The sequence below is a fragment of the Micrasema longulum genome, unplaced genomic scaffold, assembly GCF_059751315.1.
Source record: "Micrasema longulum isolate JH-2025_06_02 unplaced genomic scaffold, ASM5975131v1 h1tg001627l, whole genome shotgun sequence".
Taxonomy (NCBI): Eukaryota; Metazoa; Arthropoda; class Insecta; order Trichoptera; family Brachycentridae; genus Micrasema; species Micrasema longulum.
In genome coordinates this window covers 461,411-487,371 of record NW_028278808.1, presented here as the reverse complement: position 1 = coordinate 487,371, position 25,961 = coordinate 461,411, and the positions used below count along the sequence as shown (strand labels likewise).

Genomic DNA, 25,961 nt, shown 5'->3' with positions numbered 1-25,961 from the left:
TACTTTTTTGTTTTTATCGCATTTAAATCGTCTCTGGTAGTGATCGGACGTCCGTTGCGTGTTTCATCAACAGTTATGGCTTTTCCTGGCTCAAACCATGAAATTTAATACCAAGCACCACTGTGTGTTGAAAGGAGAATGATGACTATCCCGGGTTCCAATCGTTTTTTTCCAACTAAATACATTTTTTTACATTAAATTAAATACATATTACGTAAAACAAATAAACAATTCTTGTGTACATAATGGAGAGTGACGTCTTACAATAGATTATTTTATTTTAATCAATAATAATTTTAGAATAACATAAATAATATTTTGAGCTTGTCCAAACCCTTGTAGACAAGGACTGGATTCAACTCCCCGGGGAGCTGTTTATATTAAAATATTACAACAGAGATGAAGAACATTCAAGAGCAACCATCAACAACAAACAACCATCTCTGTTGTAATATTTTAATATAAACAGCTCCCCGGGGAGTTGAATCCAGTCCTTGTCTACAAGGGTTTGGACAAGCTCAAAATATTGTTGATAAATTACCTGGTCCATGAAGAAGTATAGAAATTTAAAAAATAACATTTTCAGGCGTTGCCTAGTATGTAGGTGAAATAATTCAATTAGATGAATCTCACCCGCATAAATAAAGGTTTCAGCTCTTTAACTTCACAAACATCAACAGATGAAAGAATTGAAGGAATATGGATGTTCAAATATAGGCAGAATGGTGAATGTTACACAGTGTGTAAAGTGGCCACATAAACCAGCCATTGACAGGTCATAAGCCCTGTAGATGCCTAGACTTCCATATTACCTTCTCTTGAATGTTCTTCATCTCTGTTGTAATATTTTAATAACATAAATAAATTACAAAAAAGATAGAAACGATGTTTTCAGTCAGTGTTACATAAAGAAGAATTATAGATGTATTTTTTTACTTCTTTCTTAAATATATTGTATTCCTAACTGTACTTTTTATTATCTTTGTTCATTTCATTAAAAAAAAATCCTCTTTAAGTATAATGATGTTGTACAGTAGTTGATTTTAATTTAGGAATTAAGATATTACCACCTGTTCTAAGTCGCGTACTTACGTTTTGAGACCTAGAAATTTATGTATTTGAAGCAAACAATTATTTTTATATAGCAATTTTGTATCTAAAACCTTTTTTTTTTAAATAATTAAACAGTGGGAAAAGTAGACGGTTTTTAAAAATAACTTTTAAAATTGTTTTTTGTATTTTTTCAACCGGTAAAATATTTGTTTTAAAAGCACCACCCCATCCGATTATTCCGTACTGTAATATGGATTGGGCGAATGCAAAGTAAATTGGTTTTAATTTTTCGATGGTTTATATATTCCTTAATCTAATAAATACATATAAAGTTTTCTCATTCTATTTACAATATTATTTATTTGCTCCTTCCATTTTATATTTTTATCAATTATAATGCCTAAATATTTAATGCTACTTTTTTCAGTGATTTGAAGGCAATTCTCATTATGAAACTGATATCTTTTATTGCATTTTGTTGTGTGGATACAAATATTTATAGGATATCTGGATATCTGAATATCTTATTGCTGTTTGTAATATATCTAACGTAGATAACATTTTTATCTATTTGTTTCAATACTAAAACAAACAAATAATGTTTATTAGGGCCTCTATTATGGTGGGAAGACAACGACGTCATACCTTCACCTTGACGGTACAGTTGAAGATAAATTCGCTCTAGCGATTACGAAGATCATCCCCACCTTCAAGTTTTGGGTAGGTACATCGATATGAAACAAAGGGGAAGCATACGTCACGGATCACATATCTACGCTCTAAAATGATATAGATTCAATATTACGTCATAGTCGAAGATAAATTCTCCCGACCAACTACAAAGATATACTATCGATACCACCACCATCAAGTTTTGATGTAAGTACATCGGTTTAAAACGACGGGGCTAGAACCCCTCGATACGTTTATCTACGTATTAAAAGTGACAAAAATTTGGTCTTACCAAGCAATTTTTCCTTCAACTACGATTTATTAAAAATTTGAATCGTTTTCATGTGGGCACTTTTTTTTAAAAGTCTATTAAAAATATGAGAGAGAAATAAGTTAATTTTGATGTCGAATTGTATTCCGACATAACTGCCAGATTATAAAAAACGAGCGGCTAGATGCAAAAATAATCTCGTTAGATTCTGTCGTATAGTTAAAAAGTTACCACTGAAAAAAATTTATTTAGTTATCATATTTTTTCCATCTGTTTTACTATCCTTCCGAGAGAACGAATCAAGAGCCGGCTTTGTAATCGCTACGTACTCGAACTCATAATCTATCATATTTTAGTATCTCAGCAAAGAAAGCGTCTATAAGTTGTAAATACATTTTTGCAATATTATTCGGGTTCTGGTCCCGTGGCAGGTGTTGCGAACTCACGGATCAGAGGTCCGAGGTTCGAACCCCACTCTACCTCATCTTGATTTCCATTTTCTAATAGTGAGTTATTTGAAACTCGTTGAAAATGGCCATTAAAATTGAAATATTCCTGTAAATTATAAGAACGCTAATATTTATTTATTAAACGGCACAAGTTTCCTTCACAATATTAAATATAACCCTAACTAACATGTACAACAATAATAAAACGGATACACTAAATAAGAGTACGCATTGTTTTTTTTTTAATGTTATTTTATTGTGATAATTATTACCATAATGATTTGATATACATTAAAAAAAAACGTATTACTACTACGAGACTTGATAAATAATCTAGTTTAACTATATTCGATTGTATAAATTGCATCTATTTTAAATTAAATTTTATTAAAATGAATATAATTTAAATTCTTATAACTGCTCTAATAACATATAATAAAAACTAAATTTTGGTATGTATATAATTTTTAATTTTTCTTTTGTGACTATTGGTGTTCACATATAATTGGTGAAAGATGTTTAGTGTTATATTTTTTTAATTTATAAATTGTATTTATATTGTGATATCTTTTACTGTTTGTGAACTGAAAATAAATAAATATATAAATAACAATGTAATGAGTTAGTTAGACATACAAAAATTAAAAACTAAATAACAATATTAAAACATCTGTATATAAAAAAAAATTAAAAATTTACTTATACATGTATGTATTTCAGCATACAAAAGATATAAAAAATATACGAGTATAATGAATAAACATTAGATCATAAGCATAAGTAGCTATTAACTTCAAGTTTATATTTACAGTCTCCATTACTCGATGGGTTCGACAGTCCGTAAAGTAATGCAGACTACAATTGTCAAAATAATAAATAATTATTGAGAAGGGAATATTGAAGTCTAGGCATTTACAGGGCTTATGACCTGTCATTGGCTGGTTTAAGTGGCCACTTTACACACTGTGTAACATTTGCCAATCTGCCCACGTTTAAACAACCACATTTTCTCAACTCTTCCATCTGTTGACTTTTGTGAAGTAAAGGAACTGAAACCTTTATTATGTGGGTGAGATTCATCCGGCTGAACCAAATCACCTACTAGGCAACGCCTGAAAACAATTTTCCAATTTTTATACTTCTTTTTTTACCAGGTAGTTAATTCAACAATGTTCTAGTATGTCCAAATGCTTGCAGACCGGCTGGATTTCCTTCTTAGGGAGTTGTTCATATTAAAATTTATTGCAACTCATTATTCTTTTTCATTAACTGTCTTAAATGTTAACAATTTTCTTGGTGTGTGCATGGGTGTCTTACGCGAATATACAAAGAAACTTTCAGTATATTTTGTTCGCACTGTTGTTTTTCCAAAAAAAAACATACATGAAAAAGACTCCTGTCAAAGTAGTCGGAGATTCGTGTTCCGGAAACCCCATCGGATACATGAAACAGATCAATATCCGGAGCAATGTTGTTCAGCATATCACTAGTCCTTCCAACAGGCATGCGGGGATGGCAGGTTAGTCTGTTATATAAGAATATAAAACAATCTATTCTGACGCTGTCTTAGTTAATTATCATGAACGGACAAAGCAATGCTCATCATAATCGTAAGATTATGATGAGCATCCGCGCAACAATCGATAAAAATGTGTAGTCAAATACACAATCCTTCTAGTCTCTAACCTGTTGTAGCCAAGCATACCCTGGAGAAACTCGGTCAAGTGGAGCCAAGGATTATACCCGCACTCTCATGCAGAGATATCTCAGAAAAATTTTTTTGGATTTTCTCTATCATAAAAGAGTACTTCAGTTGATATGGCCCCCAAATTATTAAGCCACTCTCGAGTTTACTTCGTGCAAAAAAGTTGTAAAGAAATCTTTAAAAACATATTTTCCACTGAGCAGTTTTTGTTTTAATTACTACTACATTTACTAACATCACGCCATTTCCCCGTAGGGGTAATCAGAGAGAATGGACCACCACACACGTCAATCTTGGCATACATTACCAGCTTCTTCCACATTCATACATCTCGTCATACATGCCCTTCGGTTCTGTCTGCTGTTGACATGACCAGACCTAAGATTTTGTTTTATATGATCATGCCACGTCTTGCTTGGTCACGTTTGTCTCACATTTTTTTATTTTTTTTATTTTTTTATTTATTAATAAAACATATAAGACACGAATATCATGATATTATATTCCCAGGAGTTGTACGAGAAAACTCATTTGGGACGGTACATAAAAAAAATAGTACATTTCTTGTAACAATACATAGTATACATTTAAACAATAAAAATTTAAACAAATTTTAACAATCTATGAACTTAATATTAAAAAAGGAAAAAAAACATTTAAACAATCTGTGAACTTAATATTAAAGAAGAAAATAAAAACATTCAAACAATCTGTGAACTTAATATTAAAAAAGAAAAGAAAAACATTTAAACATTCTGTGAAATTAATATTAAAAAAGAAAATAAAAACATTTAAACATTATGTGAACATTTAAACCTAAAACACAATATATAGACTATTCACAGAAACTGAGCTAAAAACTATCACTTTCAAAAAGATTCAAGAAATAGGTCTTCATTTCTGGTCTTTGAGATTTACCACTCGACATTTCATTTTTAAGGTCATCAGGCAGTTTATTAAATTGTATACGACCAATGTATTCCAGAGACCTTTTGCCGAACTTCGTGGAACAAAATTTAGAAATGTGAAGATTTTTTGCATGTCGTGTATTATAGTTGTGATTTTCATGATTAAATGTAAGTTTTAAATTTGTGTGAGCAGAAAAGTTTATGATATTTGAAATAGTGTTAGTGACATTACCGTTCAGTTTCGCCATATTTACTTGTTTTACCATTCTTTCGTCGTCCATTTGTTCTACATGACAGAATCATCTCAGAGACCCTTTCTAAATCTTATAAATTATACTTGACTCAGATTTACACTCTCGCCTGATTTCATCATTCGTAACCCTGTAATACATTGATTTCCCACACATTCGTCTAAGAGATCGCATTTGAACCATATTCACTCGGCTTTCATTCTTTCTCTGCCGGTTCCTTGTTTCACTTCCATACATAGGTGTTGGGACTAAATCTCCCTTGTGCACTGCTAGTTAAGCTTTAGATTGACATATTTTTATTAGCAATTACTGTTCTTATAGTAAAATGTAAGATGATCGGAATGACAGTTGTCAAAAAAACTAACGACATAACTTTGTAGTAACGTCTAAGGAGTGATTTATATTGACACACGAAAATTTATTCGTATTTGGTAAGTTAATTTATTTTTTTATACAATTCTTTACATACAAATCAACATAAATATATAAAATCAGCTTTAAAACTAAAAAAAAAACAAAAATAATTATTATTAACGACGTTCTTACAAGGTTACATCATTTTGCAAAAACGTTAGAGATCGGACAAATTGATCAATGTAATTTGATCGAATAAAAAAATAATTCGTTTTATAATGTTCACGAAAACAGTATAAATTTCTTGTCTTTGGTAAATAATTGTATTCAACACACTAAAACAGGCTTGTTTTTGTGTTTTTTTAATCAATTTTCGGAATCAGAGTTTCATGATTGCATGAAATAACCGATAAAATCGATTTGATCAGTAATCAGTAATTTCCCATCACTTATGAAATTGTTCATCGCCAATTGGTTCTCTAGGCATACACCACACATTCTAGAGACTTTTTTTTGCAAATACTCTTTGCTGCTTGATAACAAAACTGCATCATCAGCATATAACCAGCAGGTTACTGAAGAATCATCCATTTTTGCTCCAATACCCTTACATTTTATCGCTTTCATACAGTTGTCCATGTATAGATTAAACAACCATGGTGACATTACACATTCCTGTTTCACGCCTTTTGAAATCGCAAACCAAGATGTGAATCCCCATTAACTCTTACACACGCTGAACTCTCCCCATAGAGAGACGATGCGTGCTTTAATTACAGATTATTAAATTTTTCAATTGTTCTGAGTAGGCTAGTTGCTTTCTTAAAATACTATTTATAAAACACGAGAGTGAAATAATTCGAATTGAATTCTGACAAAACTGTCAGTTTTGAATCAGAACGGCTAGACGCAGTGGCTAGATGCCACCCTATTAACATATAACAGATCCGGGTTGTTGTCCCGTAGTAGTATTGTGGACTCACGAGCCAAAAGTCCGAGGTTCAAAACCCACTCTACCACAACTCGATTTCCATTTTTCCAGCCTAAGTTATTTACTACTTTTAAATAAGTTATTTACGACTTGACGAAAATTTAAATATTTAATTAAAAAACAAAAGTTGTATTTCTCTTTATCAATAAATAAAAAAAGACTCAGTATAGGATAGGTTTCGAATATATAGATTCAAAAACTACTCTTACTCAAATGAAAGACATAACCCCCACAATACATCACATACAAATAATATAATCACTAGATCCTCAACACATAAACAACTCAAACAAATACAAACTAATACCACTTTCAGACAAAGGGATTTTGAGTATTATTCAATTAAAATCTATAACCTACTTCCACTATCTATTAAAGCAATTAGTAATGAGAAAATGTTTAAAAAGGCTATAAAAAAATGGATAGTGGGCTAGGCAGAAGTAAAATGGATTGTCTCATTCGCCCATACCAATGCTGAATCAACTGCTCCACAACTGTATGGCTTATGTTAGGTTTTTGTTGTTTTCATTGTGTGTTTTTTAATATAAATAATATAGATGTATATAAATACCTTGTTTTTAAAACTGTCTGAATATTTGTTAACTATGTTTGTTTTTTTAAGTGAGTCTTCTTTGTTTATTCTCAAATGTAATAAAAAAAAAACTAAATTGTTAAGTGTCCTCGGCACGGGAAACCCCAGTGAGGTCACATTATTTTTATTATTAATTATAGTTTGTAAGCGAAAAAATATGAATAAATAAATAAAATATACTTGGAAAATCATAACACTTCATTAAAGTTTGTTGAATGTTTTATTTAAATAAAATTTTTCTAAAAACAGATGTAATTATTTGATTATTTTATTTACTTGAGTAATAATAAAAGTATCGTTTAAGGACAGGAATACATCTTATTTAATTTTCTGATATCTCCAATGCTCATTCCATTATTCTGGCCAAGAATTTTTCCATTCAGGGGCTGAAAATAATTTAGTCAATTTAATTAATATGGATTTAAACAAAAATGATGTAACTTAATATTTACTTTTCGTAAAATCACTACATGCATTTAATTTCCCGACTGGATTCAAAACAAGGCTGTTCTATTTTTGACACGAGAGGGCTGATGAAGATGACAAATAATTAATTATTTTTTCAATAAAGAAACCTTGCGGTTAATATCACACATCTTCAGATAAGCTTTTTGGTCTTCTTTATACTTTTTAGTTAATTTTTAATGTCTTCTGTTTTGTCGCGGTTTTAACCCGAATACTCTGTGCCCGGCCCATTTTTGTGAAATTTCATGCTTTGTGAAGGGTTTCTTAAATGTGTCACAATTATAAAAATACTAAGTTAAATCAATTATCACTTCTCACATTTATTTGAAACAAGTTAATAAGTCTTTTTTGAATGATAGTTTTGCCAACATTGCCCTTTATGGAGAGCCACATTGCAATGTTTGCATATATACCAATAGCGTCTCACTCCTTTTTTTGTGCTTTGTATCCCGGAACCGCGTTAACACGTGATTATAATAACCACGCGTTGTGTCCCAGTCCCGTGTTTTATGTAGTTTACCAGCAGCGAAAACGTACAAATAAAAGTCACTAGATGTCAATAAAATGCACTTTTTTGAACAGCTGGTAAAACACGGGAACGGGACACAACGCGTGGTTATATGATCACGTGTTTACACGGCTCCGGGATACACATTGTGAATATTGTTAGGTAAGCCATTGTAGATTTTTAGTTCATTATTTGTAAGATGGGATGGTCCTTTTTTAGTTTTGGCTCATTGTTTGCGGCAGTGTTGTGATATTCTTGTTTTTTTAATTATGTATGTCATTTACTCTTGTTAGCGAGATGTTATCGTCTTTGATGAGATATTTTTTGGATGAAAAAAATATATTCCACCTAGCAGTTTTTGCTTAAGTTAAAATTTATTTAATTTTTCAATCGTTATGAGATGGCCATTCTTTTCTTTAAATACTATTTACAAAATACGAGCGGGGAATAAGTGAATTTTGAAGTCGAATTGAATTCTGACATAACTGTAAGTTTTGAATCAGATCGGCTAGAGGCTAGACGCAGTGGCTAGATGCTGCCTATTAACATACAGTAGAACCGTGTTGTGGTCCCGTGGTAGCATTGTGGACTCACGGGCCAAAGGTCCGAGACTCAAATCCCACTCTACCACAACTCGATTAAAATTTTTCCAGCACAAATTATTTACGACTTTAAGGAAATGATCTGAAAGTTTAAATATTTGCAAACTCAAGTATTTCACTTTATCTTTAAAAAAAGTAAAATGTTCGTCTTATAAGTTTTCTAAATGGCAATTATGCCGTATATGTTATTAAAATAAAAAAAATAAAAGCATAATAAAAAAAACTCTGAAAATCTTTACTCACTCTTAATGGAATTATACTTTTCAATCCATTCTTGTTAAAGGAATATTCAGAGTAATGCATGATACTGCCATAGTCGTATGCTACGTCAAAGTTGGTGACCTCATTGAAGGTTCTTTTAGTAAAAGCGTATTCGTAGCCTGAAAAAAATATGAAAGACATGTTATGAAATAATCGTATTTTACCACTTATCGACTTTTCTATGTCTACCGGTTTCGAGACGTACCCCTGTCCTTGTCAGGACATCAAATTAAACCAACATGCAAGACCCACTATTCACCTTCACCAAAGTTGTTGCACAAAAATATAAAATCAACACGACATGCATTTTTACCCTTCCTCCCCGGTGATGTGGAGCTAGTACACATTGCGTCTAATAACTATAATATCTTTATAAATATAATAAATATTGGTTTTAGATTTCAGTATTCCTCCATTACCCATTTATGTATCGACTGAAATAATTTGTTTTGAAATAATAAGTACTTATTGGGCATAAAAAAAGCATTTTATCGGAAATCGGCGATAAATTACAAATATCATCAAAAGTATATTCACAGTATACCAATAATACCTGGCGTTACACGTCCACTACATGTCCAGTCATATAGTCCAGTATTAGCTACTTAGTAGCTCTCGGGAAGTTGGTGTGGGTGCACGTTTCACCCGAGTCGTTAGCGATACTTAAATGGTTTTTTCATGTTTTCAGCAGGAAGATTTGAAATATTATCGTCTTTCAATCAAATTATGGTTAAGTAAAGCCATTCCCTTTAAACATTCCATTTTTCCGTTTTAAAACCTCTTATTTTTTTAATGTGTAGTGACTACACATCACCGTAATGCGCGGGTGTTTTTAGGACAGTAAGGGAAAGGTTCATAGGCAAATCTTACATGCACTGATTAGGTAATGAAAATATTTTATGCTGTGGGAGAAATAATTGAAAAAAAGGGAGGAGATAATGGAGAAGTGTCAGTTTAATAGGTATAGGGTGACTATTACAATGGAACATTGTATAATGGGCTATATTAAAAATTTATTTGATTATTGATCAAAGTAACACGATTTTCTAAGATTTATACTCCTGTATCTTCATTAAAGTAATGAATAAAATTGATTAAGTAATTTGCGAATTCGGAAAAATTGTTATTGGGAAGACAACTTGTATGTTCTTTAACAAAAATATAAAAATTGATGTTCTTCCAACGTAAACTGAACGTAGTCATGCAGAAAGCAGCCAGCCATAGAAAAGTGGAACTGAGATAATAGCTTTTTTGTGAAAAGAGTGAATTATGAAATCTCCACAACAGTTGGAATGTTTTTGACTTTAACAAATGATAAACAATGAATACATAAAAAAAAATTATACCACAAACAAGAATCAAACTTTGTATTTTACCAGTTTTAATGATTTTTAAAGCACTATAAGATTTTTCTAGTGGCGGGGTGTTGTCTGCAAATCGAGAAATGCCATTTTTATGATCAACGCGCTTTTCAGAAGGTGATTAATACAGTTTTTTGTATAAAAGCGGTCTGACTGTTTTTATCAGAACATAGAATTGACTCTATTGCACCCGATAAAATCAATATCTCATTTTTTCAAAATTGTGGACTAGCTGCTTTCTCTATAACTACGTTCAAGTGAAGAGACGGGTTTGTAAACAAAGAGCTGAGTACGTCTTGAAACCGGTAGACATAGAAAGATCGGTAAATTGTTTATAGGAAAAATATTAATAACATTGAGTAAAGTGTTTGGTGACAAAGTTAGTGCTTTAAATATTAATAATATACTAAAGACATAATCATCGAAACTTTCCCAATGACTTTAAAACTTGGAGCGCAGGGTATTGAGCAAGTTCATCAATATAAATATTTAGGATTCTGGCTGAATGATAAATGGGATCACTCGCGAGAGATCAAAGTCAGAATAGAGGTGGCGCGAGACTGCTTCTTCAGGATGCGTGACCTTCTTTGCAGTGGAGACTTTAATTTAGACCTCCGAATGCGCATTGCTCGACGTTACGTCTTTTCAGTACTTTTTACGGCGTCGAAACGTGACGCTCACCCAAAACACTTCAAAAAAGATCGATGCTTTTGAAATGTGGTGCCACAGGGGGATGTTATAAATCTCCTGGGTGGATAGAGTCCGAAACGATGATGTTCTCCGACGGATGGAAAAAGATAAAGAGGCACTGAATACCATAACGAAAAGAAAAATTGAGTACTTTGGGCATGTGATTAGAGGCGGAAAATACAAAATTTTACAAGTCATTCTACAGGGAAAGATTGAAGGAAGACGCAGTGCAGGTAGAAGGCGCATCTCTTGGCTTAAGAACTTGCGCGACTGGTTCCATTGCAGCCTCAGTCCTTGTTCAGGGCTGCTGCTAACAAAGTAAGAATCGCAACGATGATTTCTAACCTCCACAGGGGAGAGGAACCATAAGAAGAAGAAGTAGAAGAAAAAGAAGAAGAAGAAGAAAGACGTCATCACAAAATTAAATGTTTACAAAACTGGGTTTTTAGGAGGACGAAAAATTATTTAAAAAGATGGATTGAGATTTTCCACAGACATTTTTTGGTAGAAGTGCATTTCAAAAAATTATAACCACCGGGTTGTGGTCTAGTACTGCGGACTCACGGATCAGAAGACTGAGGTTCGAACCTCGCTCCACCACAATTTTGTTTCTATTTTTTTTTTTCCGTTTTCGTATAAAACATACTAATATATTAAAACAGAGATGAAAAACATTTTATCGGAAGAAATTATGGAAGTCTACGCATTTACTGCGCTAATATATATTTTTTATGCATATATTTCTTTTTAAGCACAGGATACCCAGGCTTGAAAAAAACTCCTATTAGATTTTTCGTGTTTTCACTGAGAATCGAACCTGGAACCCTCCGTGCGTGAATCAAGCGTCTTAACCACTACACCACGAAGGCCACTAATTTGTTATGACTTGTCATTGGCTGGTTTAAGTGGCCACTTTACACACCGTGTAACATTCACCATTCTCTTTTTTTTAAAGAAATATTTGCCTTCTTATGATTTTCCCAAATATTTAATTTTGATGGCCATTTTTAACGAGTTGTAAATAACTTTCTATTAGAAAATGGTAATCAAGTTGGGGTAGAGTGGGATTCGAACCACAGACCTTTGGTCCGTGAGTCTGAAATACTAGCCACAGGACCACAACCCGATTCTGCATACGTTAAACACCTATTTTATTCAAGTGGCCACTTAAACCAGCTAATGATAGGTCATTAAAATTGTATATGCCTAGACTTCTATATTCCTTTCTATAAAATGTTCTTCATATCTGTTGTAATATATAAATATTAACAACTTCCAAAGCGGTTGAATCCGATTCTTGTCTATGAAAATTAAAACAGACACAAAATACTTTTTAAAAAAATTGTCCATCAGTTAAGGCCATTTTTAATTTATAATTCATCTCCAATCAACGGCTGGATCTTCGTAAACACCTCAAGCGTTATCCATTCGGGATGCTTCGGTATCACTTGGAAATACGTTTATCGTTCGGGATGTTTCGAAATCACTCTAGCGCTTAAAATCGCCCCTAAGTAGCACCTGCTAACGTCACTCAACATAAACATTCTGGTTTTAATTTTAGTATGTTTTGGTTATAACTGGGGTAGATCAGGTCAGGAGGTCAGGTATCTCCATTTAATACGACTGCTATTTACAAAGTCACTTCGGGTGGTTTCCGAAACATTCCCAACGAATAACCCGTCGGTTATTTATGAATATGCGACCGGGTTTCGTCGTGACAAATATTAAAAAATATTAAATATCAATAATTTATTTTTTTTTGCACCACAACAGGCCAGGTGACCTAATTACAGTGAATTACATCACAGAACACCTAGGCTTGAGAAAAATCACATTTAATTATTATGTTCTCACCGGGAATCGAACCCGGAACCTTCCGTCTGTGAGTCAAGCGTCTTGACCACTACACCACGGAGGCCGCCTTTAATTATTCAACATTTTCGTTACTGCTTTTTCATGATTCAATAATGTTATGCGCATCGAAAAAAAACTGAAAGTAAACTTTATGTTACCTGGTAAAATGTTCTGCCATTGGATTTCGACGAAGCTGTCCCTATCGTGGGTGACGTGCATGTGATGGAAGCCTAAGGCGTGCAAGATCTGGTGGGTGACTGTTCCGTAGTTAATGCACCCATATCCCAGGTTGAGGATTTGTCCACCTCCAACCATTCCCACGCTAGAAGAGCAGCCAGATAGTCTTTTCTGGAAGATTTAAGTTAATTTTAATCCTTCTAAATGTTCAGTTGTTACGTTCCACAAACCGATTTTTTTACTAACTCGTACATAACTATTTCAAAATAAAAAGGTATTCCTGACTTGATAATGATTCGCTTTTTGTTTCAGCGGCAAAGGATGTAACCTGGAGGCTAAATACAAAAGCGTTGGTAAAGACTTTAGGCACACCACCATTTAACCCAACTTAACCCAACAACAAAAAAGTAAAGATGTTTAGTATAAAACAGCATTTATTGATATTATTCCTGGGCGATTACCTTTCTTTCCCATCCTTTCCTTGACACATCCTTTTGGTATCTACTTTTTATCAAGATAAAAGAAATACAAAAGTAGACCATTTGGATTTGGAACATTGTGAACAAAATTTTGACATTGTGTAAAATATTGCATAAGAATTCTTGGAATCGTCACGTGTCTTTGTGAAAGTTATCATAAATCATTTGATATCATAATTCGTAGTGAATTTTTATCATCCAGTGCCCAAAATAGAAGAACATTCGCATCCCATCAAAGGTAGGTCCATTTCCGTGCTCCTTTCCTTGATTAAAATATTTACAAAATTTTACAAAACTTAACTTAATAAAATTCGAGTTTTCGCTTAAGTCCGCCTTTCGTAAACAACAGGTTATAAGTTATACATTCTAATGTGAGACAAAATGCCGAGGTCCCTTTAAGTGAAACGAAAGGGCAATGATTATTGATGTCTAAGAAAAGTCCAGTTCCTCTTTTATATGTACTTCGTGGTTTCTTCTTTACTTAGAAAATGCAGAAAATTTCCTTTAAAGGTCGACAGATTAAATTTCCTGTTTTTCTCTAATTAAGTAAATCCCAGACAAAATCGGTTTGATATCTGTTCAGTCCCAACAACGCCCCCTCTAAGTAAGCAGTCACAAAAAAATCTGGTAGATTTTGAGATATTATTTAAATATAATAGTATAAACATGACTAGCATCCTCCATAATCAGATACATCCAATCAAATATGAGACATATGCTACTTCTTTTCTTCTTGACCATCTCTATTGTGGGAATGATCTGTTTTTTAAAGAAAGGAGAATTACAATTATTCGCAACAATCTTAGAATTTGTCAATATTCTTACTTGTATTTGAATGTGATTATAACTCCAAGGAGCTGAAACCTTCATAAACTTTACACAGCTCACGGTTTCCAAATCTAGCAGAACTCCTTGAATAAGGCTGGTTTCCGCATAAGCTATAAAAAGAAATCACCTAATTAATTACTAGAAAAACCTCTCCTTTGGTACAAAATAATATTAACCCTAGATTCATAAACACACGTCTCTTATACACCGTTAAATAATAAAACTGTCATGTGCATGGAACACCGCGGTAGTTTGTGCCTAAAATGCTGATTATTTTTTAAAATTGTTTTTTTCATGATTTGATTCCAAACAAAAGTTCTTTCTAGTTAATCTATGTAGGCTTTTTTCAATACCTCCCTTAATTATTAAATAAGTTGACCTTAAAAGTAAGATGTTTCGGAGACATATGTTTATGAATAATGAAACACTAAATATAGTTTATGAATCTAGGGTTAAAAAAAATGGTAATACCTAACTAATATTAAGCAAACATAAGACAATTTACTAGTGTGCAGTGTATGATTGGCTTTTTAAATATAAATACATATATATTAATTTATTTAAATCTACAACACAGCACTACTGCCAGTTACAATGTACAAATAAGATGTAATTATATTATTAATTTATTTATTTATTTAAAGTTACACTTATTTAAATATAAGTAGACTTTTTAGGCTATGCCCGTGTCAAGCCATAATACATAACAGTAAAAAATACATAGTAAAATTAATTAGATTCAAATATAATGACATATAATGCAATATAATAAAAATTCTGAAAAAAAAAAAAATAATAATATTAAAATGTAAATTAAAAATATACAAATTTAGATTCATACATAGTCAAACATACAAAATAACAGTTCCGTTGAATTTAACAAAATAAAAGTATTATAGTAAAATATAGTAGTATTGAAAATAAAAACAGAATAATAGTATCATTGAAAGCAATAAAACAGAATTATGTAAATAAAAACATAATTACGGTATGGTGTCTATAAACTCACTTTACACTGTAGTAAGAAAAAGGGGTAAAAAATAACACGCCAAATAAGATTGAGTGCTTAATTAAATAATACAAAAATACATAATGAAAAAAACCTATAAATATCAAAATATATAAAAAACAAATAAAAGTAAAAGTATGGTTGCGAGCAGCTTAAAGGTGATATGTTTAAATCTATTTAACAAAAGTTTGCGCATTTTATATTTTCTGAAACAAATCTAGTCCATTTTTGAACCCATTGAAACAACACATTGAGATCAGCTTTTATGTCAGCTAATTCCAACCATGAACAACCCATGTTTCCATGGATTTTCGCGACCTTCATTAAACTATCTCATCCGCCTTCTTACCATTGAATCTATCACATCATGTGTTTCTCTCTAAAAAGATCTCTTGATAATTGTGTACTGGTTTCATGTTAAAATTTATTTCAACAGAGATGGAAAACATCTTTGAGAAGAGAATATGGAAGTCTAGGTATTTATAGGGCTTATGACCTAGACTTATAAGCTGTTGCTTTTAGGGTTGTCCATGGGTACACTCATATGTGTGTACTTGTAGACAAAAACATACATTTTTAACGATCACAACACAATTAAGTGAGTTTAATTTCGATCAGTTCAAAAATTAGTGAGCTAAAGGCATTAAAATTATAAATCTGAAACAGAAACAAAAATATATATATCTCTATTAAAATATGAGATTTTTTTTTTAAAAAGAACAACACTTGCCCCTTATTTGATTTAAACTATGCCCAGCGGGATTGTTGATGGTAATATTTGAACGTGTTGCGATTTTGTGACTTATAAATGAAAATAAACTGCATCGTTAAAATAGTTTTTTTTACTTACTGAAATCGGTGGTCATGGTATAAAATACAAGTCCGTTGGGCCATATTTGTCTGGAGTCAGTAATCGCGTTCCTTGCTCCAACAAAACTGCGGCCTGCATAGTCCTTTACTAAGAAATCAATTTGGGAAGGAGTCAGAATTATGTCACCTTCAAACTTTCCACTTCTTTCCCACGCATTCTGCTTCCCAGCGCTTTCGGAGTCTGCGGGCTCTGTAAAATGCGAAATCTGGTTTTAAATTGTACATATTATACTAGTTTATATATATTTATATTATTTTCTTTTTTTTTCTCTCACAAAATATAATTAAAAATAAAACTAATGTGACCTCACTGAGGTTACCCGTGCCGAAGACACTTAACAATATACTTTTTATTTATATACAAAGAAGACTAACTTAATAAACAGAGATAATTAACAAAATGTTCAGACAGTCTTAAACACTGCGTATTTATTTTTATAATTAATTTATGTAATAAATTATTTATATTTCAAAAAGACACAATGAAAGAACAATAATCTAACCTTAGCCAACATTTGTGAAGCAGTTGACTCAATATTGGTTAGGGCGAATGAAACAATTCATTTTACTCCTACCTAGCTCCACTTTCCATTTTTTTTATAGCCTTTTTGAACATTTTCTGGTTACTAATAGTTTTAATAGATCGTGGAAGTAGGTGATACATTTAAATTGAATAATACTCAAAATCCCTTTGTCCAAAAGCGGTATTAGATTGTATTTGTTTAAGTTTTCTCCATGTTGAGAATCTAGTGATTGTATTGTTTGTATGTGATGTGATTGGTTGGTTGAAAGAAATTTCCATTTGGCAATAAGCCTGCCAATGTACAAATAACAAACGTTAAATAAATATAAGCACATTATTATTTTTTAATTAAATTTTATTTATTAATTATACGACACAAGTGCCTTTTACAGTATAATGCGTTTATTGTTTTATTTGAAAAAAAATTCTCCATTTCTCGTTTTTATTTTCTTACATATTTATTTTACTGTTATAAGAACGAAGAACATCGACCGATCTTACGACTTTATATAAAATAATAAAATCAATGTTTCATACCCCTGATCTACCGAAATTGATTTCATTCTATGTACCACCTAGGTTAAGCAGAACATCTACAATATTTTATTGTCAAAATTCTCGAACGATAGCTCAATATAACTCACCTATTGTTAGATTACAGAATACCGGGAATGAATATGCATCATATTTTGATATATTTAGTTTATCTCTGCCTAACTTAAAAATTAAAGTGACCAACATATTTTTATCAAAAAGGGCCAACCATCTTCAGGAGATTGGGTTGGAATAGTTATAATTTTATTGAATAATGTATTTTGTTATTGTATTGTTTCTTTAAAATATATTTATTTTTCAATAACATAGACATATTTAATTACAGTAAACTCACTTTTAAAACCAAAATTAAAAAACTATTATTTGAAAAAAATTATGTTTCGTTATAAAAAAAAATATATTTATATTTTTACATTATAATTTTAAATTGTTTCTATTCACTCATATCAAATACACACTTACCCTGTCCTTAAACCTACCCTCACACCCATATACAATCACACACATATTCACATACCTACCAAAACCACACTCCACTTTTTTACACACGCATCCTCACACACAAAAAAAACTCGCACACATGCACTTCTATAAATTATATTTAACTGAACTGGATTTTTATAATTGTATTTATGTGAAAAACTGATTTGCTTTATTTTATGTTTTTTTATTATGTTGTGTATATTTCTTTGTATTGCTGTTGTTTTTCTTAATAAACAAAATAAAAAATAAAATAAATAAATAAATAAATATATTTATTTCAAGTGATTTATAATGTGTACAGTACGAGTATATTAATATTTCATGCTCGATTTTTTTATATTTTTATTTTTAAGCACTCTTTATATCACATATATGTAAATTGCAGAAATGCCGTATATAAATAAATAAATATTTTAGATGTATATATTTTTTTTTATAGTGATACAATTTCTGACATGTTATAGAATTGAGGGATTATAACACGTATATATGTATAAGATCTTAGTAATAAGCACCTTTTGACGAACAGCAGTCATGTAGTTTTGTAGGAGTAGATAAATTGTTTTATTTTTTTGTATATTAAATAAATAAAATAATTTGAAAAGTCCGTTGGGCCATATTTGTCTGGGGTCAGTAATCGCGTTCCTTGCTACAAAATTAAAATTAGTACGAAAACGTGAATACATAACGAGAAAATATTTGTTTATAAGTATTCAAAAGATATAAAAAGTCCGTTTATTATGTTTATAAAACAAAGCATCAGTATTTCGGTAGCGTAAGTGCCTTTTTTAAATCGTTAGTATAGAAAATCTTAAAATATTTACATGGAGATGATTATTTGAATTCACAGAGACTCGAGTTAAAAATGTGAGTATTTTTTTATTATTCAATATTCGAAATCATCCTTCGTAGGATGAATTGCCAATAATAATAATAATAAAAATATATATATTTTTTATAACTGGTACATGTTTTTTTATTCAAATCTACTTTTATACATCTAGTAAATGTTATAATTGTGACTCTTCATAAAAAGAGACTAACTTTTGTGCTTGGAGAGTGACTTACACTGTTAAGCAATTATTGAACCACACGTTAACTACTGTAGTAGCATTTAATTTTTATCAAACAAAGAAAACATAGATAAACTAACTGAATCATTTTGAAAAAAAAACAGATATACGAGGGTAAAGTCGATGGTAAATGAAATGAAATTATTAACATATAATCAAAGAATATTTTACAATACAATGATATTTGTTCATAAAATTATAAACTCTAATAAAAAAAACAGAATTTTGGAAAAAAATTTATCGGAACCAGCATGAACACGATCACAATACTAGAGAAAAGAACAAAATTAGACTTCCATTTAGGAAAAAGGCAAAGTCACAAAATTCAATTTTATTTAAAGCAATTAAAAAGTATTGGCGAAATGGAAAAAAATATTTATGAAGAAAAAAACATATCAAAATTTAAAATAATGGTCAAGACATATGTGATAAACAATTTATAAATTAAATATATTTGTAATGTTATTATTAGAACACACATAACAATATGTATGATATGTGTGCCCTACTTTAAGATTTAAATAAATAAATAGTTATTTATTCATTAGAATTAATATAATTTTGGAAACACGAGTTAATGAGAAAAAAAACGTATATATAAAAACGTAGATATAACGTAGATATAAAAAGAAAAACAGAAAATAATACTACATTCATACTCATTAAAATAGAATGCAGTTTTTACACGGGTTCAAAAAAAAACTTTCAATTCATTTATTGATAAGTTAGTTTTAATTGTTTTTAGTTCAAGGGAGATAATTATAATTTTTGATACCTTTGAGAGGTCCATTCATTCCCTAGTATGTGTACACGCGATATAGGTGAGTAACAAATATAGTTGGTTTAAAAGGGTTACAATAATATAATAAAAGTATTTTATCTAGCTCAACGTGTGGGGTATGAAATGTTTATTGAATTTAGAGTTAATGCTTTTTATATGGAAATGTATTTTTTTGAATATCCTGCTATCTTCCAGAGTATGTAAATTCAAAGAATTTTACAGTGATTGATACGAGTAGTTAATTTTTTCTATACGATACTTTATTTAAAGTTAATGAATCTCAAATATGTTGGTTTCACTCTTTCAACATGTGTTATTATATACACGGCACGTAATGCCTTTTACTATACAAAAATACAAAGGGCCTTACTTATAAACTCGAATAATTCACGTTTAATTCAGATGGGAATACCACCTTTATTCTACCACTATAATAAGGATGATATTCTCATCCAAATTATACCACTATACTTAAGTGTAACTTTACGCCGAGTTTATAAGTAAGACCCATAGTTTGTAGATATAAACACTTCAAATAATATTTAGTAGTTAAACGAAAAAACAAGAATAAAAGTGTATGTGTACATATTTAACGGTGGTTTCAAACAACGATCACGCTTTGATATTGTGTAAAATATAAATCGCTAAAGCATAAAAAAAAATAAAAATGAGAAAAATGATATCGAAAAAAAAGGACAAGTAGGTATGTCTTTAACCATAGGTTGAACAAAATGTAACTATACCAAGTTCAAGAGAAAAAAAAAATTCTTAAAGGTAAAAATAACAATCCAAAAAACATTTATTCACAAAAAGTAAATAAAAATTTAATTGAAGTACATAACTATGTCTAAAAAATGTAATTTACCGTTCAATATCTTTAAAATAATTAAATCATCAACGTCAAAATAGTATTGCCGAGTACATGCAGTTGATGTGTCGATTTTAATGTGAATTTTGTAAAAAACGGACTGTATAATAGAGTTGTACTCTAACTGGCTCTAACAAAATCCAAATTCCTCATAGTTCTAGGAATGAAACCAAAAGTTTTCACACAGAAATAATGTGATTTAAATGGCTTTGAAAGTCTAGTTTCTCGTCAAATATTATACCGAGATTCGAGATCATTCTGCAATTAAATGTTATTTGTTAAATACAAAAACAATTTACAAATATTATTTTAAGATCGTCTTGTTATATTATCATACATTATATTTTTCAGTTGATTTTTTGTGCGTTTAGATCTGTCTTGATGTCTTTGAATGTTTTATCCCAGTTTTGTTATTTTTTGTTTTTCTTCATTTAAAATTTGTACTTTTACTAACACTACCATCAGCCATTTCTCCGTAGGGGTAAGCAGAAAGTATGGACCGCCACACTCTTCTATCCTGGCATACATTCCCATCTTCCACATTCATACATCTCGTCATACACACCCCTCGATTCTGTCTTAGATTTTGGTTTATCTAATCATGCCACGTCTTCCTCGGTCGTCCTCGTCTCACGTTACCGTACATTTTCGCCATATATACATAATTTACCATTTTTTCGTCGTCCATTCGTTTTACATGACATAACCATCTCAGTGACCCTTTCTTAATTTTATCAATTAAACTTGACTCAGATTTACACTCTCGCCGGATTTCATAATTCGTAACCCTGTCATACATTGATTTCCCAGACATTCTTCTAAGAGATCGAATTTCAACCGCGTTCACCCGGCTTTCATCCTTCCTCTGCCAGTTCCATGTTTCACTTCCATTCATAAGTGTCGGGACTAAAACTTCTTTGTGCACTGCCAGTTTAGCTTCGATTGACATATTTTTATTAGAAATTACTGTGCTTAGTGCTCCGTTCATTTTGTTGCCCGCATTCACTCTCTTTTCAACATCTTTTTCTAGTCTTCCTGTAAGTAAATAACAGCATTTATCGATATTATTCCTGGCCGATTACCTTTCGTTCCCATCCTTCTTTTGACCCATCCTTATGGTACCTACCTAACATCAAGATAGAAGATATTCAAAATTAGAAAATTCGGATTTAGAACAAAAACCAAACAACATTTTTGACTTCACATAAATCGAAAAAAAGTGGTGGGAATCGTCGCGCGTCGAGGAAAACATTGTTATTTTAAAGTTCATTTGTGATCCAGTGCCAGAAATTCAAGAACATTCAGATTATATTAAATTAAGGTATCCACTCCATGTACCTATTCCTTTCTCAAATATTTTCCAATAACAAAACTGAATGAAATTTAAATTTTCATTTACAGTCCGCCTTTTTGTAAACACTTCCATCTCTTAAAAACATGCTTCCCAAATACACAAATTTATAATTTCGACTATTTAAAATGTATCTAGTTGTCCTTTATAAATGAACAGTGCATAATTTACTTGTAAGAAATAAATAATTAAAAAATCGAATTATCACCTGAATAATTTCCATTTACTGATTCCAGGAGAAAATGCCTAAATCCTTCAACATCCCTTTCAGGTTCAATGGGTGTTGAAGCCACAAAAACAACCCCGATTGACAAAAAGAGTAACGTCGCTACGCCAATCATCGTGAAGTCTGAAAAGAAAACAGATTCTAAGAAAAAAACCCCGGTGAAAAATCCAAAAACCTTCAGGTACTGTTATTAAGTTAAGTATATTTTTTATAATATTTTTTTTCTTTCATCTCTGTTGTAATATGTTTTTCATCTCTGTTGTAATATGTTAATATAAACAACTCCCCAAGGAATTGAATCCAGTCCTTGTCTACAACAATTTGGACAAACTCAAAATATTGTTGATAAATTTCCTGGTCCATGAAGAAATATAGAAATTTAAAAAATAACATTTTCAGGCGTTGCCTAGTAGGTATGTAGGTGAAATAATTCAATTAGATGAATTTCACCTGCATAAATAAAGGTTTCAGCTCTATAACTTCACAAACATCAACAGATGAAAGAATTGAAGGAATATAGATGTTCAAATAAAGGCAGAATGGTGAATGTTACACAGTGTGTAAAGTGGCCACTTAAACCAGCCATTGACAGGTCATAAGCCCTGTGGATGCCTAGACTTCTATATTACCTTTTCTTAAATGTTCCTCATCTCTGTTGCAATATGTTTATAAATTTTTTGTGATTGAAAATAAATATTGGCCTCCTAGAATTCACCCTAATATTTCAATTTTGGGACCATTTTCAGCGAGTTGTAAATAACTCAGTATTGGAAAATGGAAATCTAGTGTGAATGTTACACAGTGTGTTAAGTGGTTTATTAAAACCAGCTGTGATAGTCACTAACATATTACAACAGAGATAAAGAACATTTAAGAGAAGGTAATATAGAATTCTAGGCATCTACAGGGCTTATGACCTGTCAATGGCTGGTTTAAGTGGCCACTTTACACACTGTGTAACATTCACCATTCTGCCCATATTTAAACATAAATATTCCTTCAATTCTTTCATCTGTTGATGTTTGTAAGGTTAAAAGAGCTGAAACCTTTATTTTTGCGGGTGAGATTCATCTAATTGAATTATTTCACCTACATACTAGGCAACGCCTGAAAATGTTATTTTTTCAATTTCTATACTTCTTCATGGACCAGGTGGATTTATCAACAATATTTTGAGTTTGTCCAAATTTTTTTTTCTCAAGTTCTTAACCTCTGTTGTGATTTGTTAATGTATACAGCTCCCCAAGGAGTCGAAACCAGTCCTTGTCTACAAAAATTTGTACAAACTCAAAGTATTGTTGTGATATTCACGTTTATTTTTTGTAAATTTATTGATATTATTCAAACTTGCTAGAGTTCCACTCGTCCATGCGCTTTGTAGCTGCAAGACGATTGATAATCTAGCTATAATATGTAAGTGTTATAAACTATAAAATACTTAAATTTTGCAAAAGGGGTCAAGAATTTTAACCGTCCATGCGCTCAGTAGCTGCAAGATTTGTTATAATCAAACTCCTATTTTTAAAAATGAGTTTTTAAAATAATGCATGTATTAATTTCATTTAAACACTTAGCTTGGCTACAAAAGTTTGGAGAAAAGAAGAAATGCATACTTGCTGATGTATTTTTTTCGATTGATCCGTGGTATTACGATCATAGGTGTAAAGGAGAGTATTTTTCTTTATGTTCCTAATGACTACCTTAGGCATAGACAACTTAAGCTGTGTTATCTTCCTGCTTGCAGAACCAACCTGCCGATGGTAATGCCATTAGGAAGAGCAATGTCTTTACTCAACCGTATCTCTTCAGATATTGACATATTTCATATTAGTGAAAAAAAGTTCAGAGAGCATAGCATTTTTGTATATTTAAATTTTAGTATTAATTTTTTCGTTTTAGGTATGCATTAAAATATTTTGTAATGTACATAAACGTTTATAAAATAAATCAATTGAAATGAGTTAAAATTGAAATTGAATCTTCATTGTCAAATAAAAACGTAATGCAAATGGGAGCTAGATTTCTTACCGTCCATGCGCTCTGTAGCTGCAAGACGTGCTGTAACAAAGCTCCTATCTGTTATAATATAAATAGGTTTTAATTTGAAACGTGGAACTAGAATTCCAACCGTCCATGTGCTCTGTAGCTGCAAGACGTGCTGGGATATTTATCTATTGTAAATTATCCAACTAAGCCCTGTAAATGTCTAGACTTCCATATTCCCTTTTACTTGAGGAGAAAATACGGTCTGTCTACAAACATTTGGACTTACTCGAGTATTGGATAAATATTATCTTCTCGATGGGTACTCTCAAGTGAAAATCCTGATAATGGAAATCGAGTGGAGATAAGCCGGTCTCGTAGTGAGGTAGTGGCCACATTTGCCAACCATGCTTGGAGCCCCGGATTCGGTTTCCGGTAGGGTCCGTGTGACATATTTGTTGAATGGATTGTTTAACACATTTGTTTAAAAACAAAGTAACAGGCGTTGCCAAGTAGGTCTTATATTTCCACCAGAATAAAGACGCCTACATATCAATAAAGGTCAGCCCTTTTTAAAATACAATACGACAAATGAATAGGTTAAGGAATTGTGAATGTTTGAACAAACGCAAAATGACAAATCCAATTTAATTTTGTACTTTTTTTATATGCGTTTTTGTGTCCGGGCGAGTAAAATACAGTTTGATTATGAAAAAGTTTTTTCTGTTTTTAGAAAAGTGCAACTCAACACGTAGTGGTTGGAGCGTTCGTCTGTCATTTTTAAGGTCCTTGGTTCGATTCCTGGCAGGGTGGACGTGAAATATATGGCGAACGTTACATATCGGCCTCTTAAACCAGCCAGTCAGATGGACATTTATGTTACTTCTGTTAAATGCTCTCCATCTTTGTTGTAATACGTCAATCTAAATACATCCCCAGAGGGTAAAGTGCAGTATTTTTCCAAAAACTAACTCGAAATAAAGTAGAAGTAAATGTTTGTTGAACTGATCAAGAAATATGATAAATTACAACAGAGATGAAGAACATTTAAGAGAAGGTAATATGGAAGTCAAGGCATCTACAGGGCTTATGACCTGTCAATGGCTGGTTTAAGTGGCCACTTTACACACTGTGTAACATTCACCATTCTGCCTATATTTGAACATCCATATTCCTTCAATTCTTTCATCTGTTGATGTTTGTGAAGTTAAAGAGCTGAAACCTTTATTTATGCGGGTGAGATTCATCTAATGAATTATTTCACCTACATACCTACATACATACAGTGTGTAAAGTGGCCACTTAAACCAGCCATTGACAGGTCATAAGCCCTGTAGATGCCTAGACTTCCATATTACCTTCTTTTAAATGTTCTTCATCTCTGTTGTAATATATTAATATAAACAGCTTCCCAGGGAGTTGAATCCAGTCCTTGTCTACAAAAGTTTGGACAGACTCAAAATATTGTCAAGAAATATACGAGGGTAAAGTCGATGGTAAATGAAATGAAATTATTAACATATAAACAAAGAATATTTTACAATACAATGATATTTGTTCATAAAATTATAAACTCTAATAAAAAAACAGAATTTTGGAAAAAAATTGATCGGAACCAGCATGAACACAATCACAATACTAGAGAAAAGAACAAAATTAGACTTCCATTTAGGAAAAAGGCAAAGTCACAAAATTCAATTTTATTTGAAGCAATTAAAAAGTATTACGAAATGGAAAAAAATATTTATGAAGAAAAAAACATATCAAA

General features: G+C 31.4%; 1 protein-coding gene across 1 annotated transcript; it reads right to left on the bottom strand.

Moving 5' to 3' along the window:
- Window positions 1-7,447: 7,447 nt before the first annotated feature.
- LOC148274545 (zinc metalloproteinase nas-4-like) lies at window positions 7,448-25,627 on the bottom strand. Its single transcript, XM_088236963.1, has 7 exons — window positions 25,552-25,627; window positions 22,193-22,333; window positions 16,331-16,540; window positions 14,469-14,581; window positions 13,146-13,335; window positions 9,065-9,201; window positions 7,448-7,632 (listed from the first exon to the last, which is right to left on the bottom strand). The coding sequence occupies exons 2-7, from the start codon at window positions 22,323-22,325 to the stop codon at window positions 7,546-7,548; spliced, it is 870 nt and encodes a 289-aa protein (XP_088093089.1). The 5' UTR covers window positions 22,326-22,333; window positions 25,552-25,627; the 3' UTR covers window positions 7,448-7,545.
- Window positions 25,628-25,961: the final 334 nt, after the last annotated feature.